General features: G+C 42.7%; 1 protein-coding gene across 2 annotated transcripts in view; it reads right to left on the reverse strand.

Moving 5' to 3' along the window:
* si:dkey-119f1.1 (Structural maintenance of chromosomes protein 6-like) overlaps positions 1–17,620 on the reverse strand; it is a 48,552-nt gene continuing 30,932 nt past the window's right edge. For both annotated transcript variants that reach the window (XM_063223218.1, XM_063223220.1), the window contains exons 17-27: positions 17,364–17,527; positions 11,294–11,429; positions 10,549–10,629; positions 8,797–8,967; positions 8,191–8,328; positions 6,712–6,857; positions 5,470–5,595; positions 5,071–5,176; positions 4,625–4,777; positions 3,819–3,916; positions 1–511 (exon numbers count right to left, since the gene is read on the reverse strand). In XM_063223218.1, the coding sequence (XP_063079288.1) occupies positions 412–511; positions 3,819–3,916; positions 4,625–4,777; positions 5,071–5,176; positions 5,470–5,595; positions 6,712–6,857; positions 8,191–8,328; positions 8,797–8,967; positions 10,549–10,629; positions 11,294–11,429; positions 17,364–17,527 (1,419 nt within the window). In that variant the 3' untranslated portion in view covers positions 1–411. The remainder of the gene's footprint in view (positions 512–3,818; positions 3,917–4,624; positions 4,778–5,070; positions 5,177–5,469; positions 5,596–6,711; positions 6,858–8,190; positions 8,329–8,796; positions 8,968–10,548; positions 10,630–11,293; positions 11,430–17,363; positions 17,528–17,620) is intronic.

Raw genomic sequence — 17,620 nt, forward strand, 5'->3', positions numbered from 1 at the left:
AACAAACATATTGCTTTTAATACTTTAAATCAAGATTTTTTGAAAAATTTGGGAAACAAAACGAACCAAAAAAAATGAACAAACAAAAAAAATGTTTTTTAAATAAACATTAAATTTATGTACACCACATACAGAACTTATATAACATTTTATTCCTTAAATGTATTTAAATCCGGAAACTAAAAAGATTAGATTTCAGTTAAGCGAAAGAAAACATGAAGGTAAAACAGAAAGTAAGGGGTCCCATCAGACAGAACTTAAAGTGAGGTAGTCTTCCCTCATGTGGCCTGCAATGTACACAGATAACCAGACAGAATGAAAGAAACAATAAGAATTAATCTCTGTGTGTGTGTGTGTGTGTGTGTGTGTGTGTGTGTGTGTGTGTGTGCGTGAATGTTGCCCCACCCCTGTCTATGGGTCAGAATTGCGCTGGCCAAAGGGCAGGATGGTCTGGTTGCGCTCAGGGTCATTCAGGCGGAGGATGCGGATCAGGTTACTAACCGGGAGGGAGCTGGAGGATGGAGAGACAGAGAGACAAAATCAACGGGAAGGCAATGGATGAATTGTTAAATGATACATTAGAGATTATAGGGACAAACTAAAATCTCCTTTAAGAAATGTGACAAATAACCTTTGGTGTACATTATTAATGTATGTAACTTTAATGTACGTGTAACTGGTTAGAGAAGGTGATAATCACCAGACTTCAAACAGCTGCCTAAGATAAGATATTTAAACAGGATGTAAATCCATTTAAAGTGTATATCTCAGGTCAATTTTTATTCAAAATAATGGAATTCCTGTGATAGTTCTACCACTTCAACAATTATCCATCGTTTTTTTCATGCAACAGGGCATCAGAAAATGAAATATAATGGGGAAAAGTGTGTATTTTCAGTAACATGTTCAAAAGAATTCTAATCTATTGTGTGACGTCAGGCGAGGCCATTCAGTAGCCCGCAGTAGCGGTAGCCCTGCATTCTGTACGGTGTATGATTGAATTATGCCGTACGGGTATGAAATAAATATCATTGGCAATATTATACCATGACCGCTGCAGGGAGCCACGGGGGGGGGCTACGATTGCGCTTGCCTCAGAGTGCGAGTCTCGAAAGCTTAATTTGGAGAAGTACCATGTGATTTCAAATTTCAAGTAGGCCTACACTACAAATTACCAGACATTGTTAGTATCAACCTTTAGTAGGTCTATCACGCCATTTCAGCATCATGTCCAAGTGGGAAAGAATGTAAACAGCGACAAATAATAAATAAATAAAACCGTTTGGGTGAATCATTCGCTCCAAGCTTTTTAACGGCAAGGTACAAAGCAGTCGGCTGCATTGTAAGAGTGCCAGAGATTACCAAATTCAAACGACTGCAAAGCAATCTGGGCACAGCGGAAAGCACCTGTGCAGTCCACACGGCCGTCAGCAGAAAACAAATGAACCTCCCTTGCAATATGTCCGAGAACATCAGTACGCCGTATGTCAAATGGCGCATTTGTCTACTTGTTTCGAGCACCAAGTTTCATTGTCATTGCCGCGAGTTTCTGACAAACCAAATAGTTGAGCTGCACAACGTGACACTATCATACACAACATGATGAAGCGCCCCCCCTCACGTTTGACATCCTCGGGCCGAAGTCTCATAAGGGGGTAAAGACCGTGAACATAGTGACACACACTTCACAATGGTGTTGGTGAAAACGAAACGAAGTTGCCTCCCACGGCCCAAACGCAAAATAATTCAGAAAATTGAATGCCCCCCTCAGTTGTCCTGGCTAGGGCAACTGGCGCGTTATCACTGCTTCTTATTCAATGTAGGCTACCAGCACTTGCATTGCACTCGCGCTGCACTTGTCTCACAATGCAATCAGCTGCGTGCTCCAGGCCAAATAGTCAACTCCCCCACCTTGTGGACACAGGAGAGAACAATTTGAAGAACGCGTTTCAGACGGACGGACGGACAGACAGCCTACCCTCTTATAGAGATGCTGGGACGCATCTAAAAACGTGGATCCAACGCGCGTAGTAGGAAAATAGAGACTGAAAAGATACAACCAAAAGGCTCTACTCGAAGGCTCCAGATAACTCTGTTGAAAGATTGTTTGCCTCTCTCCCTGGCCATCTGAATGAGAGGCTTTTATCAGACGTCATACCAAATCTACATAGGCTAGTTTTGGTAGCCTATTTATGTTTATATTTGATCTGGCGATTATTGTTGTTTTACTGTCTTGCTTGAGCCGCTCTGTTTGGATTGCTTGAAGACTTTCCATGGATTATCCTGCATCGTCTCAGTGCCGTGAGTAACCTGGAACATAAGTAGGCTATATCATCAGAGGTGAGCTTAGTCACTTTTGGCCGCGAGAGACTTTGTTTGGAGGATAGGCTACATTTGCGCCACACAACGTGGATTATTGAAACTGAAGACTTGATTTTTTCTATATGGATAGTTTCTTTTGGTAGGCCTATAATTACGGACAGTGCAGTTTTTTGTGACACTCTTGCCGTGTCCAGACCAAGAGCGAACTACGCTGCCTGGTAGCGTGGGTAGCAGAAGAAGTTTCGCCTTGAATACGCTGTATTCGCTCGAGACGCAGCATTGACATGTTTGATTCAGCTAATCACATAACGGCTCTGGCTTGACAGCCTGGGACATTCGGAGATATGAACGTTCCGATTGGTTGTCGCCGAACAGCGTCAGAGCGAATTCGCCTGCGATTAGATTTAGTTTAATCTTCAAAATTCGCTCTGGTCGCGCAAGAAGCTTCGCTACTGGCGAATTCGCTTTGGTAGCGCAGGTCGCGTGCCCTCCATAGAGAAATAATGACTTCCGTCGCTTCGTTCGCTCCGTTCGCTCTTGGTCTGTACACGGCATCTGACTTTTTTTTTTTTTTTGGAAGGAATATAACCGAAATAGTCCTGCCGCCGCGTGGGTTACCTATGCTATTGATTTGTGACACGCATGTGGGTGACCTTTATTGAAGTTGCATGTAATATATTTTACAGAACAGTCAAAGGAAATTGAAAATAGGCCATGTGATTTTTACAACAGCGGCATTGAATCGGGTCAGGTGCTATACTTTAGCCTACTGTTTTGCACCTCGGAAAAGTTTGACGCAATTTCAGCACCATGGACAGTGACTCCACAGTCGGGCGAATAGCACCACATTTTAGGCTATGCAGATAATTTCAAGAGACCCGTTTGTGCTGTTTGTAATTTAGGTAGCCTATTGCATTTAGCTGACACGATATTGGCAGTTAATTAAAAATGATTAAAAGCAAGCCCAAAAATATAAAGGGAATAGTCAAAAAAAGAAGCCCATGTCACCCCATAGTCTATAGGCCCAAGCAGAATTTGCAACCCTGCGTGAATAGCATTTCTACTAAAACTAGGTGGCCAAAAGTTACTAAATCCTTTGGATTTAGTTGTTACAGTGCCCTGCATGAGAAAAGCCGCACGATTACCGGTAGTTGCGATTTCTATTATAGGCCTAGGCAGGCCACGGCCGTTATATCATTAGTGATCGTCACCTCGCCTATGTAAAATTCCAGGCAAATAAAATTAGAACGTTCACCCATGGACTCGCCTGACGTAGTCGCCAGGTTACGGTAGAAACCCACATTTGCCACAACAAACAACAAAAAACGTTGTTTAACATCGTTTTTGAAGGGACTTATATGTGTGGATCATTTATTGAATACATTTTGTACACATTGATCCAAAGTAGTGGTTAACCTGCGATATACACTTTAAAATAAGACTTCTTGCACGCTCACAGACACAGACAATTTGCAAGGACAAGAACCATGGCTCACCTCATGCTCTGTGGCGTGAGAAAGATAAACTGTCTGAAGCGCTGGCTGGACGCCACCTTCAGGAACATGTCCATGGAGATCCTCCGGTTGACCATGTCCTGAAGCCAACACAGACAGACAGACAGACAGACAGACAGACACCTAGTCAGCCATATATTCTTGAAGCAATCGCAGCACAGACTGCAGCAACTAATTACTGTAGCCAAGACAGACAGAGGCACCAACATTTTTCAAAATGGTGGTCAACAAGATAAGTCATAGTGCGTTTGGTTAGTTATACTGTATAGGTACAACTTCCCACTGAACTACAATTCATTCCCATATTAATCTCCTAAATTCCTAAAGGGGCATGGCTACCATAGGATTGCAGCTTGGAAACTTGTCATATTGAAAATTAGAAACTTCTTATAAACCATTTGAACCTCTTCCAACAAATGCAGCACAGACTGCAGTGACCAATGACAAATGACTATACTTTCCCACTAGGACATCTAAAAGACTGGATGTCCAGGAAGGAACTGCTAATCAGAAAACTGAACTCGACATTGAGCCAGGAAAAGACATCGAGTGGGCCAGGAAATCTGTTGAACTGAATAGAATGGAACCTTGCTGTCCAGAATGGTCGCAACAAAATACAGTCAAGTTCTAAATTCTAAAGGTTCAAGTTATGCAATCTGGAAACATTGCTCTAGTCTGGCAATTGGAAAACAGTAATTTATGTGCAGGTGAGATTTTGCCAATTCATATCAGAATAATCAAAAGCAGAGCTGGGGAATGAAGCAAAGTCACATAAGCAAATGCTCTACCATGTAGACATCGAATTCGTCCAGGGCCCGGAAAGGCGACTCCGTGATGGACCAAAGCGAGAGGACAAAACAGACAGTGGAGAAGGAACGCTCTCCTCCCGAGAGAGATCGCATGTCACTCAGGGATGCCTTAGTCTTGCCTCCTGGCTGGACCTAAACAGGCCAGATAGACACAATTTAGAGCTCTTTTCAAAAACACTGTAAAAGCCCTTCAAAGGCCATTTTAATACAATCACTTAATTGCAATTTTACTAGATTTGATTATTTATTGGAAATGGGAAAATGATCTGATTTTTTCATTTTTTCTTTAAAAAAGTGCTAAAACAGTGGAAAATGTGAAAGATAAGAGTGACGGGCAAATGTGACAGGAGTTCTGTGTTTGAGCAACAGCTAATGTCAGCATTTTAGCCGTGGTCAAATTGACAGGAGCCCTTTGGGTGGCTTACCGCAATAAGGAGTGTTTTACTCTTGTGGTCAAAGTTGATGTGCCCCACATAACCCCTCTGTGCCAGAGTCGCGTCAAAATAGTACTTGCAGCGCAAAGAGTAGAAACTAGGTGGAGAGAGAGGCAGAATTCACATGAGGCCAAAGAAACACAATATCACCAAGATCAGAAACTACATGAATTGTCATCAATTAAAAAAAGGATTTAATGTAGTACATCAAAAAGAATGTTTAATATACAATAACAGAAAAATTACCAATATTCAATAACCCATTTCAATAGTACCTTTTCATTATTTTTTTTATTTTTTTGAATATATAAGAACATGATGCAGAAAAGCACAAAAAGAGTTTCAAAAAGGTGAGCAGATGCTCCGGTTAGCTCATGATCCTGTTCTCACCTCCTCATCTTAGCAAACGCCCTCTGCCTCTGCTGGATGATGTCATTGATGACATCACTGAACTTCTTAAGGGTCTTCACGTCCCTGTATGTGGAGTTGTATTTCTGCATGGCTTCTTGGTATTGCCTAAAACAACAGACATTCCTACTTCTTAGTTTTCCAACAACACAATACAATACAACACAACAACAAACACATGTTCTAGTGACAAAATGGCTTGGAAGAGTACGGTCCGACAATAAGAGCAGAACACAAGTCAACGACTCTTGTCAAAGCTGAAACCTTTTAGAAACTCAGGTCCACACGGAAGCAAGCTACACCATCAAAAAATGTCAGATGGCTGAGTTAAGCAAACAACAAAAAGACGATGCGGATTTGTGGTGCAGCCGTGGCATAGTGGTTAGGGAGGTGGACTTAAAGTGATACTGTCCCATTTTTGGAAATAAGCTTATTTGACACCTCCCCTTGAGTTAAATAATAGGGTTTTACCGTTCTCCTGTACTTTCAACTGTTCTCTGGGTATGGCAGTGCAGATTTTACCTTCATGCTACCAGTTAACATTGAGTCCTATGAGACCAGCTGGTGGCTAACTGGTCTCATAGGACTCAATGTTAACTGCTAGCTTGGAGGTAAAATTGGCACTGCCATAGCTACAAAACGGTTGAAAGTATAGGAAAACGGCAAAATCCTATTATTTAACTCAAGTGGAGGTGTCAAATAAGCTTATTTCGAAAAATGGGACAGTATCACTTTAAGATCTGATGGTTGCAGGTTTTGATCCCACCCTTCAACTCCATGACTTAAGTGCCCTTGGGCAAGGTACCTAACCCACATTGCTCCAGGGACTGTAGCCAATAACCTGTATCGAAATCATTGTAAGCCGCTTTGGATAAAAGTGTCAGCTAGATCAGTGCTTGAAGTGGAGGGAACTCAGTTCCCGATCCTCATAATTTTCATCTTCAGCGTTCCGGCAGATCTTATCTAGTGTGCCACATTTTATAAGTTCAAAACAACTTTTTCGAAATGCGTGCAGGCAATAGGCCTGCAAAAAATGTGACTTGTACTAATTTGGTACTGATGAGACTGTCAGAAAATCAGGGTTCCTGCACTTCTTTTTGGATGGTATTTTCGGACGATTAGGGTTCCTGCACCTCTTTTTTCTCCACTTCAAGCATTGAGCTAGATGTAATGGTAATAGTACTGGTCATGTAATGTCAAGTAATGTAAAGAAAGGGTGCAGACCTGATGATGGCCTCTCGGTCCCCCTGCTGCTCCTGCTGGGTGTTGATGCTGACGCGCAGCCGGTTGATCTCAGAGTCCAGACTCCTGGCCGTCCTCCGCACATCCACACGCTCCGGACAAATAGTCACAGCCTTTGCTATGGACTCCTGAACATGAACACACACACACACACACACACACACACACACACACACACACACACACACACACACACACACACACACACACACACACACACACACACACACACACACACACACACACACAAACACACAAACACGCACACACACACACACACAGTGTAACTTTGTCAACAATCCGATCAGCTTCAGAAAGTAGCTTCAATTAAATTTCAATGATGGCATGTAAGGATGAGTGATCACTGTTATAGTCCTAAATTGTATCCCAATTTCCCATAATGATCAACTAGCCCAAATATCAGAAAGATGTGTTTCTTTATTCATTTAATTTTTTAAAGGGCTTTTGTGTCTTTTTTGCTTATGGAATAGTCGAGAGTATGACATGAAGAGAGATGGAGAGAGAGAGAAAGGCAGTGGCAGGGCTGCCAAAGGACCCAGGCCGGACTTAAACCCAGGCCACCATGGGCATGCAAGCCCATAAAGCATTGTTTCCCAAACTATGGTACGCGTACCCCTATGCAGGAATGCAGGAAAAAATAAATCAATAGCCTTTAATATTCGAATCAGGCATCGGCATTGATGTTTTGGGTATTTCATGAGTATTGGTTAAGTTGTTTCCTTGTAAACATCGTTTTCAGTACACATCTAATCTTAATTTATTTTTCCATGTGGGTTAATCGCAAAATGAGCTATTGAGGAGAGTCGCGTGCGTGGCACATCTGTGTCCTCGAGGAGGAGACGAGTCGCGTGCGTGGCAGACAGTCTCCTCCAGCCTGCATAGTGCAGCATCAAATGAATGGCTATTGTTAATAAACAAAGCATCATCACATTACTTTCTGGAGTTGGTGAAGAGTTTCTGGGACTATGTGCTTCAATCCACAAGTACCTGTGATTACGCCAAGAGTAAGATAATAACTTGCTACTTTTGGGATTTTGACAAAATAAGCTTTGTCAGGTCTGGTTCGTCAGGCAGACTGCAGGCTATGTGTTTGTTAGCATGCTTTTAGCGAACTGCTATGTTCATGCAATGTCATTTTTTAGCCAAGAGCAGTCATCTTACCTACTAACACCACCCTAAATATCCGTAATTAGCCGTGAACAAGTATGTGTGTTCAATTTAGGTGACACCTATAACTTAGAGTGCTGCGCCACAGTCCATCCGCGCTCTCCCAAGAGTGTTTTTGGGCTTCATGTGAGGAGAGACCGTGAGAGAACACAGGAAAGGTTCTCAAGCCGCAAGCAACTCCGAGTCTCCATTGTACCAGTCAGTGTCCCAGCCGGGACCAGGCATGTGTCCTGAGGATGCGCTTGTGTGTGTTGCAGTGGAGTGAAGTAGTACCTTGAGCTCCTTCTCCTTCTGTTGCAGGTTGCTTTTCAGTGCCTGGATGTTGCTGAGGTGGGTCTTGCGTTTCTCCTCGTAGTGTTTCCGGTGGTGTTTACTCTTCTCCACGTCCGAATCGCATTTGTTCAGCTCTTCCTGTGAGCCACCATACCACACAAACACATGGTCATGTATTTATTACAAGCAAATACAATTACAACACACACACCCACACACACACACATTCTTGCATCTTTGTTAGGACCTTCCATTGACTCCAATGCATTTTACCTAGCATTCAAATCCAGTGAACCTAAACCTAATCTGTCTGTAAACAAATGTTTTTGCAACTTTGGGTTTTTCATTAACATCAAAACAACATATTTATAGCAGCTGTTCCTTCTTAGGACCATGGTCTAGGTCCTAACTAAATCCTCAATCAATATAGCTATTTTTTTCCGTACAAACGCATGTTGCTTTTTTCGTCATCGTTTTATTGTCGTCAGGGGAAAAACAATCGTTAACGATAATTATGACAAAAATATTTCATCAAGAAATTAACACTGCTTGTCACACACACACAGACAGACACTAAGGAGCATAGACAGAGGAATTTTGCCACACCCTGATAGGCTCGGCCTCCTCCGCCACGCTGGCGATCTGCTCGCGGTGCTGTTTGAACTTGTGGTCCGCCTCCGAGGCCTCGCTGCGCAGCTGGGCCAGTCTCTCCTTCGCCTCCTCACACTGACGCACCGACACCACCAGCTTCTCCTTGATCTCGTCCAGGTCGGCCTCCTATGGTACAGAGTATGATATTATGAAGTGAAAGTGAAAGTGAAAGCCCGATTGGGAAGCTCCAACTCCCATTGTCATTGTGACACAGCACTCCACAGCACACAAGTGTTCACTGCACACTACGAAATTGCATTAATGCCGTGTCCAGACCAAGAGCGAACTACGCTGCCTGGTAGCGTGGGTAGCAGAAGAAGTTTCGCCTTGAATTCGCTGTATTCGCTCCAGACGCAGCATTGACATGTTTGATTCACCTAATCACATAACCGCTCTGGCTTGACAGCCTGGGACATTCAGAGATATGAACGTTCCGATTGGTGTTCGCCGAACACCGTCGGAGCGAATTCGCCTGCGATTAGATTTAGTTTAATCGTCAAAATTCGCTCTGGTTGCGCAAGAAGCTTCGCTCCTGGCGAATTCGCTTTGGTAGCGCAGGTCACGTGCCCTCCATAGAGAAATAATGACTTCCGTCGCTTCGTTTGCTCCTGGTCTGTACATGGGGTTAGCCCTCAATGGTGCCCCAAGGGAGCAGTGCGGCGGGACGGTACCATGCTCAGGGTACCTCATTCATGGAGTAGGATGGGGGAGAGCACTGGTTAATTACTCCCCCCACCAACCTAGCGGGTCAGGAGTTGAGCCGTCAAAAATGTGCGGTGAAAGAAAGCAAAGTTGGAGAAAAATGATTCATAACCCAGTGAATCAAGTTGAACAACCCCTCGTGACAAGAGGAAACAGAATTCAGAGTCATTGACATTGGTTTGGCAAGATGCTGCCTGTGAGACAACACTCACCAAATATTTTTCCTGAAGCATAACCTCAAATGGTTGGCCGTTTCTTTATCTTAATGTACATGGTTAAGGTAATGTTTCGGTTTTCAATGTGATTAGGGGTACTGTGAGTGTGGATACCAAGGACAGTCAGGGCACATCCACAACTGGTCAATCCATGTTGTTCATGTTGGTTCTGTAAACTGATGTGATAAAAAATGAAAAGTCTGCTTCAACCAGGATTTGGGATTTTTCTGCTCCCTTTTTTAAAGGGACACTGTGCAGGAAATGGTCAAAAAAAGTACTGCAACTATGCTGCTTATTGAAATTGGGCTGCCTATTGCCAAATTTGATCTTTACATGAAAGTTTACCAAGTATTAAACAAACATTTTCTAGTATGGTCCAAGTACAGTCATTTTTGCAGCTAAAAATGGCTATTTTTGGAAATCCAAAATGGCGGACCATGGAGAAGATCCCCCTTTTCATGTATGAAAAGTGCAATTTTTCCAGTCATAATGAAAACTTAGAATTTGATGCTGGTGGTAAGTATTCATGAAAAAGGTAACATTAGTGAATGGGCAGCATGAATTCTAGAAATAAGCAACTAAAAATCTCACACAGAGTCCCTTTAACGTTACGCAAAACATTTTTATTAAGTGGGAGCATAAAAATCCTGGTTGAGGCGGACTTTTATCATTTTTATCTTATCATTTGGTTGTCCTGCTCCCAGGATGTGTGGGCTTTAACCTCCTCCTTCTGTATATAGATGTACCAGTGTTTTTGATGGTGTGCAGCATATGCCCGTTTCTTACTCACCAGTGGTACGAGGTCGTCAGACTGGGGCTCTTCAACATTCTGCAGCTCAGTGATCTCCATCTTCAACCTCCTGCACTGGTTCTGTTAGACAAAGACTCATCAGAACACCAACAAAAACGCTCAAAAACGGTGAGGCTTAAAGGGCTATGCCACTATTTTGGGGCTTAATACAGTTAAAATTGTTGGGGTTTATAAAGGGGGTAAAGTGACTTATTTTTCATGTGAATCGATGTCTGGCTTTACGACAAGTTAAAAGAGGGAGTATGTAGCTAAGGTAGTGAAAGTGAATGGATCACTGTAGCAAGTGTGATCCATTGACTATCACTAGCTGAGATACTTACTCCCTCCTTAAAACAAGGCAACGCCTAACATGAAAAATAAGACACTTTACCTCCTTTATAAACCCAGGGCAACGATTTTGACCGCATTCAGGCCCAAAATAGAGGCATTTCCCTTTAAGTCAAACACATAAATCACATACAACTTCAGAACCTGGAAAATCCATATCCTCATGGACAGGGAGATCGTAATCAGAAGGTTATAGAAATAATACGGATGGTGAGTCTTACACCCTCATCCATAACCACACTACTCCAGGGGACTGTAACCAATACCCTGTACTTAACTAGCTATAACACAGACAGAGAGACAGAGAGACAGACAGACAGACAGAGAGACAGAGAGACAGAGAGACAGACAGACAGACAGACAGACAGAGAGACACAGAGACAGACAGACAGACAACCTTGACTCTGGTGAGCTGGTCAGAGGAGGTTCTGTTCAGAGCGTTGTTCTGCCGGATCTCCGCCTCCAGCGTCTGCTTGCTCTCGCGAAGACGAGACAGGTGCTCCTGTTGGCTGGCAACAGCTTCCCGCAATTGGCTGAATAGGATACGGAATAAGAGACACAACATTTAGCTGAACTGCTACAAACTCCACCGAAATCTCCACAAAAGCACAATTTCTGGACAGGTGTGTGTGTATGTGTGTGTGTGTGTGTGTGTGTGTGTGTGTGTGTGTGTGTGTGTGTGTGTGTGTGTGTGCGTGTGTGCGCGTGCAACATCAGGCATCAATGGGTTAAACTTGGCTGTGACTGGTAATGATTGAAAATCTTACTAGCCACTTTAGCAGGTAACTTGTTCTTCTTCTTCTGTAGCCTATATCCTGTTTTTTTAAACCTTGTGTTATACGTCAGTTCAACAAGATCATTCAGATTCTATATGACTGATTAACACCCTTTGGTTCATACCACTGATAGATTTTTTTTTTTTGTATCACCATCATTTTCCGAGTTTAAAATGCATCATCGCAAAAGAAAATACCGTACTTAAAAGAAAATACTGACAAAACTGTGCTTAGTAGAAAGGCAGAATGGCTAGTGACTGGGAAAACCACTATCCACTGTGGCTGGTGAACTAAAAAGTTAATGTCAAGCCCTAATTCAAATGTACAATCAGACCGAAAGTACCTTACTCTACAGTTCAAGATGTAGGAGTCTAATTACCACATAGAACATAAAAATAAATATGCAAGGGATAACAGCCGATGAGATGACCAGTTCCACAAAGTTAATGGTGAGACAGAGGTGTAGAAGACGGAGTTGCCTTTGCCAAGAGATTAACTTGGACGCAAGTAACATAAGACGCACCTAGAATCTTCCCTTTGGAATGCCAACGGTCTGATTAGTTAATTTTGCGTAGATCATGTGCATGATTCCTACGCTATAGCGTCGATACTGTCGGCATTCCAAACAAAGATTCTATGTGTATCCAAATTAGAGGCTTGACTGGTTCCAGGCAATTAATGGTCACTCCATCAGCCTATCAGAAAAGAGAATTCCATTGCGAAGGCAGATAGGGTACAGGTCTTTTCGTCGAATGGATTCTTGAGAGGGGACCATTCGAACAAAACGTTGGACCATTCGTATAAGGCAGGGGATCTTTCGTCGAGGATGTTCCGTCTACCGCAAAAGCCTACGAAAGGTCCTTAAAATTGAACTAAAGATCCTTAGGTTTCAACTAAACGTCCCTTCAGCCTGCCTATATTAGAAATGTAAATCAGCTTTTTTAATGCTCATTTTAAAGGGTTTTCTTCAGCCTGCCTATATTAGAAATGTAAATCAGCTTTTTTAATGCTCATTTTAAGGGTTTTGTTTATTTAAATATGTAAATCAGCTGTTAAGTTTTGTTTTTTGTTGATTTAAACATGTAAATCTATAAATAAAATGTACTTACTCATTTTAACAGGTAGGGCTATGTTGTTGGTTTTTTAATGTTTACGTCGTTACATTTTTTGACAATTTACGTTTACGCCCTTACATTTTTTGACAATTATCTACACAATATTTGAGAAGCTTTTTTTTTCACGTCGTTAAATTTTTTGACAATTTACGTTTACTCCCTTACATTTTTTGACAATTATCTAGACAATATTTGAGAAGCTTTTTTTTCACTTTTACGCCGTTACTTTACTCCCATCTGCGGGCAGAGAGGCGGGACCAAGCACAGCCTGCTCGCTTTGAATCAAAGCAGTGCGGTTTAATGTGTCTAGAAGTAGGCTATTGACCATTGTGCTCGCTTTGAATCAGAGCAGCGCGCGTCTAGGCTATAGACTATAGTACATCTAGAAGTAGGCTATTGACCATTGAGCACATTGTCATGCAGCGAGTTTTCTGACTTTCCGGTAACTTTTTAGATGCGAAGCACCAGCAACAAGAGAAAGCTGTCTCCCGACACTTTGATGTTTCTGATTCTGAATGACAACAAATAGTTCCATGAGCCAGAAAACAATATAGGTCCTAACAGTGTTGAAAACATTACAGAACCCCTGTGTTAAGCCCATGGCTACAGTATAGAGAGAGAGAGAGAGAGAGAGAGAGAGAGAGAGAGAAAGAGAGAGAGAGAGAGAGAGAGAGAGAGAGAGAGAGAGACGTTAAATCGCTACTTTAACACTGCACAGGAGCGCGTTCTCTCTCCGCCGCGTCTTTGCATGAACAAATGAAATGGTAATTGAATAATAGTTTGCCAGTATTGCAGGGTGTATTAAACCCAGTGTACGAGAGCAGCATCTGTGATTAACCGCTTCGAAATGTGTGCGTAAAACCTGCTGTTAACCAGTGGGTTTTGTGAAGCTTGAAGTGTACCGCATTCGCAGATGAGGTTCTGGAATATTTTGTAGTGCATGGGACATTGACAAGGAAAGGTAGCTATGATATCCTCGTGAATAGGTCTTCGACTTTTCAAAATGCCTCCTCTCAACATTCAACATGTAAATGGGTTATTCTGTAGTCCAACGCTATCCTGGCAGGAGAATCATTCGTTACAAATACTGCATACACACTCAGCAATTGTGTCTGTTGGTTTTTGTCCTCCAGGTCTTCATAAAATCATCTACCACCGCTGTGATAATTTGACTACACACCGCTGAACAGTTAACAGTTTTTTAGGCTACTGTATGACAATGACAATGACAATTGCAGTCATGCCGCTTGTCTTGAACTGTCTCTTCCCGTTCCATATCGTGACAGCCAGATGAGAAGCGCAAAGGTGGGGGCTATCCGCGATCGCGGAGGAAAGGTGTCAATATCCATAGCCTAACCCTTGAACTGTGGAGCAATTACATATTGTTTAGGTTCTTGCATACTTGGAATTAGCATGGAATTAATTTTCCATTAATAAGGAAACGTGTAAGATTTATCCTCAATCCTCCCCATAATGTTTTTGTCATAGGCCTAATGTTAATGCCCTCCCCAACACATATCCCCAGTACAATATTGCGACACACGCTTGGCACAATGATAGGCCAACTAAATGAGTTCAATGTTCTTGCAACACTTTTCCCAAGAAAAGTCAGTTTTCATTTCGAGATTCCAGAGCAAATCAGCTGGTACTGCGCTGCTCGCTTGCTGGTCAATAAACGTTGAACTGAACCGTGTTGTGTGCGTGTGTGGCTATGCGTGTACCATCGTATGTCCATGATCGTCCGTGCTCTTATCATGCAAATGACATGTCATGCAGGCAAGGGCGTCCGTTTGATTTCAAAAGTGCTGGCCCGGACAATTACCATAAACCCGAGTAAGGTTTGAAAAGTGCTGGGTACAAGATAAGGCTACTTCCGATTTGAGGTTTCATGATAAATAGCCTAATACGCATTGGCGTATTGACGCATAATGTGGCCATGTTAAAAATTAAAAGCCATCTGCGCTGTCTTGTTTATTTCTGATATCCTGCGCTGAAGTCATCTTTATCATACATATACGGTAACTGAGTGGTTAACCCATCATAACTACATGTGGCCTTGCATAATGGTGCACGTCAATTTGTTGTCATAACTTCGCTCTGTCCCTTTTGATTTCCTCAAGCAATTCATCCCTTTTGTCATTGTCCCTGTTTTACTGTTAGTCTTATGGACCTAGGGCGTATCGATCACCATTATTTGCCTGAAACCTGCAAACTAAACACTGCATGCGCGCAGCCACACAGAGCATTCTCTGTGTCAAAGGAACCCTTTCTCCGCGCCTGTGCGGCATTCTCCTTATCGCTCCTAGAATGGTAATACATGTTGGCAGATTTTATTTAGCATAATTCACGATTATCTGGATATATTTGGCTAGGTTACTCAGCAAAGAACATCATTAACGTTAGTGAGGTAACTTTTGGCGTGCTGATACAAACACCAACGGTGAATCACGACGCAGGCCCTACTTCCCCAACCATAGCCTATTGAAAAGGTCCATAGCCATTGTGTTCAACGCCCTTTGATAGGCTCTGCCTGTATCAGGGTCGATAGGCTAATGATGATGGTCAGGGCGCACATCAGTGTTTGAGTTGTCTATGCTTTTTTCTGGAATACTGTGCCGATTAGATAGAAATGATCATGTTATGAACCCGAGTTTAGTAGATATCGCGCGGTGAACGAGGCAGCCTGCAAACAGTTTGAAGCGCAATGTGGCTGTAACAAGTTAGAAAGTAGCCAAACCATGTTGCTTGTTAACCTGTTTAAATTATGAGCGTTCCACGAACTATCTTTCTTTGCGCACGCTATAAACTATGGTTAACTATGTATGCTTTATAATGTTGGTAAAGGCGGGATAAGCGGGATAATGTATTGTCCACACGTGACTACGGAAAATACATTTCCCTTCAGAGATAACAGCACTCCGCCTTCGGCGTCGGAGTGTTATTCGCCCCGTAGAGAAACATTTTCTTATAGTCATGTGTGGACAATACATTATCCCCTGGGCCTACCTTTAAATTGATGTCGTACATTTTAAAACATTTCGTTGATATTGTAGTGGTGCAAACGACTGTAGTTATGAGATGGGCGCCAGCCAGGCAGCAAGACTGCCGTTACCTTTCCAAAAATGAATAAAAATCAGTGACCAACACATTAGAAATAATTCATATCAACACAACGAATATCTTTTCTTACGTTTAGTAGTGCACTTTTGCAAAACCCTCTCAATTTGGAACAGCTCACATCAATGTCTGGCTTTAGCGATTCTTGCAAATGGTGATCTTCTCGGCGCACACTTCATGGTTCCCTCTCTCTTGCTCTCTCGGCTTGTTGCTTCCTGACAGTCTCACCCGCCATTTGAAATTAACTCCATTTTATAGGCTGCACGTGTAGTTCACAGGGGGTAACGCTGTTATCTCACTCCGGAGGAGGCAGAGGCAGTCCGTTACAATATAGTATATATAAAATAGGCTATAAAATAGGCCTAATGATAAAAAAGCAGCCTGAACTAAAATTAATAATTAATTTAAAAAAATAGAGACGCACGCACTTTCTACATGGTTCGATTTTTGTTTTCATTGCATTGTGGTGGTAGGCACACAATTGTTTTAAAATATAAAAAATAATAGGCTAATAAAATAGGCAGACTAAACTAAACATCTGCCCAGTTACACGAAAGGTCTGCATGGATTGAACGTAACGTCCTTAGGTCTTCTACGAAAAATCCTCAGGTACTGCACGAAACGCCCCATGCCTTCTACGAATGGTCCAACGTTTTGTTCGAATGGTCCCCTCTCAACAATTCATTAGACGAATCGTCTCGAATTCGGCATATAAGATGGGATGAAGGGGTGGGGATGGTCAACTATGGCAGAACCAATGACTGTGTATAGTATATGGATGCAACGGGTCTATTCTATAGTCATGTAAGTGGTTGCTGGAACATGAACTTTGTATGACCGCAGGCCAGACTGGTTGCTATACAGCGTGATCAAAACAGGATGCCAAAATAGTGACTAGCCTTTGTCCATCTGTTGACTGCATGTAAAAGAGACGTTTAAAAGCAACACAGACCCCACAGACCCACAGGGCCAAGGCTGCCCGATTGAGAGTTATTTTTGACCCTCCATTCTAATTGTCCGTTTTCTTGATAACTCTTTCGGCTTTGGCATTTTGGCTCACAGCCCTGTATTCAAATCCATTTTTTTTATTATTTACTGAGAATAATTTGAACGACCCCCTACCACTCGGATTCTACGTTGCTACAATAAATCCACAGTGGGTAAAGTAGTAATAGAGTAGCGCCCCACCTGACATGTGTTACCCCAACTGACACTCTGCCCAAATTAGCATTAACATTAGCATTTTGGGTGTTTTCCCCAAGTTGTATTAAAATTCGGGTCGGTCGGGCACTTAAGTGCCTGATTTCACGTGAAATGACCCAATAACAGTCTAAACAGCTGAGAACGACAAACACACAGTTCATGACCATCACAGCATAGTAGACATAACAGTGGAATTGCTGAGATAGACAGACAGACAGACAGACAGACAGACAGACAGACAGACAGACAGACACACTTGATCTCCTCCTCCACGTCTCCCCCGAGGACTGAGGTCTTCCTCTGTGATGAGTTGGAGTAGTAGCGGTTATGGTAGACCTGGTCCCCCGCCGCCGTGAAGGCCTCCCTGCAGTTACGAGGAGGCGTGTTCCGCTGGATCACCCTCCTGGCCTCGTCATTGTTCTATATCGAGTGCCACGCACAGACACACAAACACACGGATGCAGACACAGACACACAGAGAAACATCTACGTGTGAAACTTAAGTCGACTTGA

Source organism: Engraulis encrasicolus, chromosome 18 (assembly GCF_034702125.1).
Source record: "Engraulis encrasicolus isolate BLACKSEA-1 chromosome 18, IST_EnEncr_1.0, whole genome shotgun sequence".
In the NCBI taxonomy this organism is placed as follows: domain Eukaryota; kingdom Metazoa; phylum Chordata; class Actinopteri; order Clupeiformes; family Engraulidae; genus Engraulis; species Engraulis encrasicolus.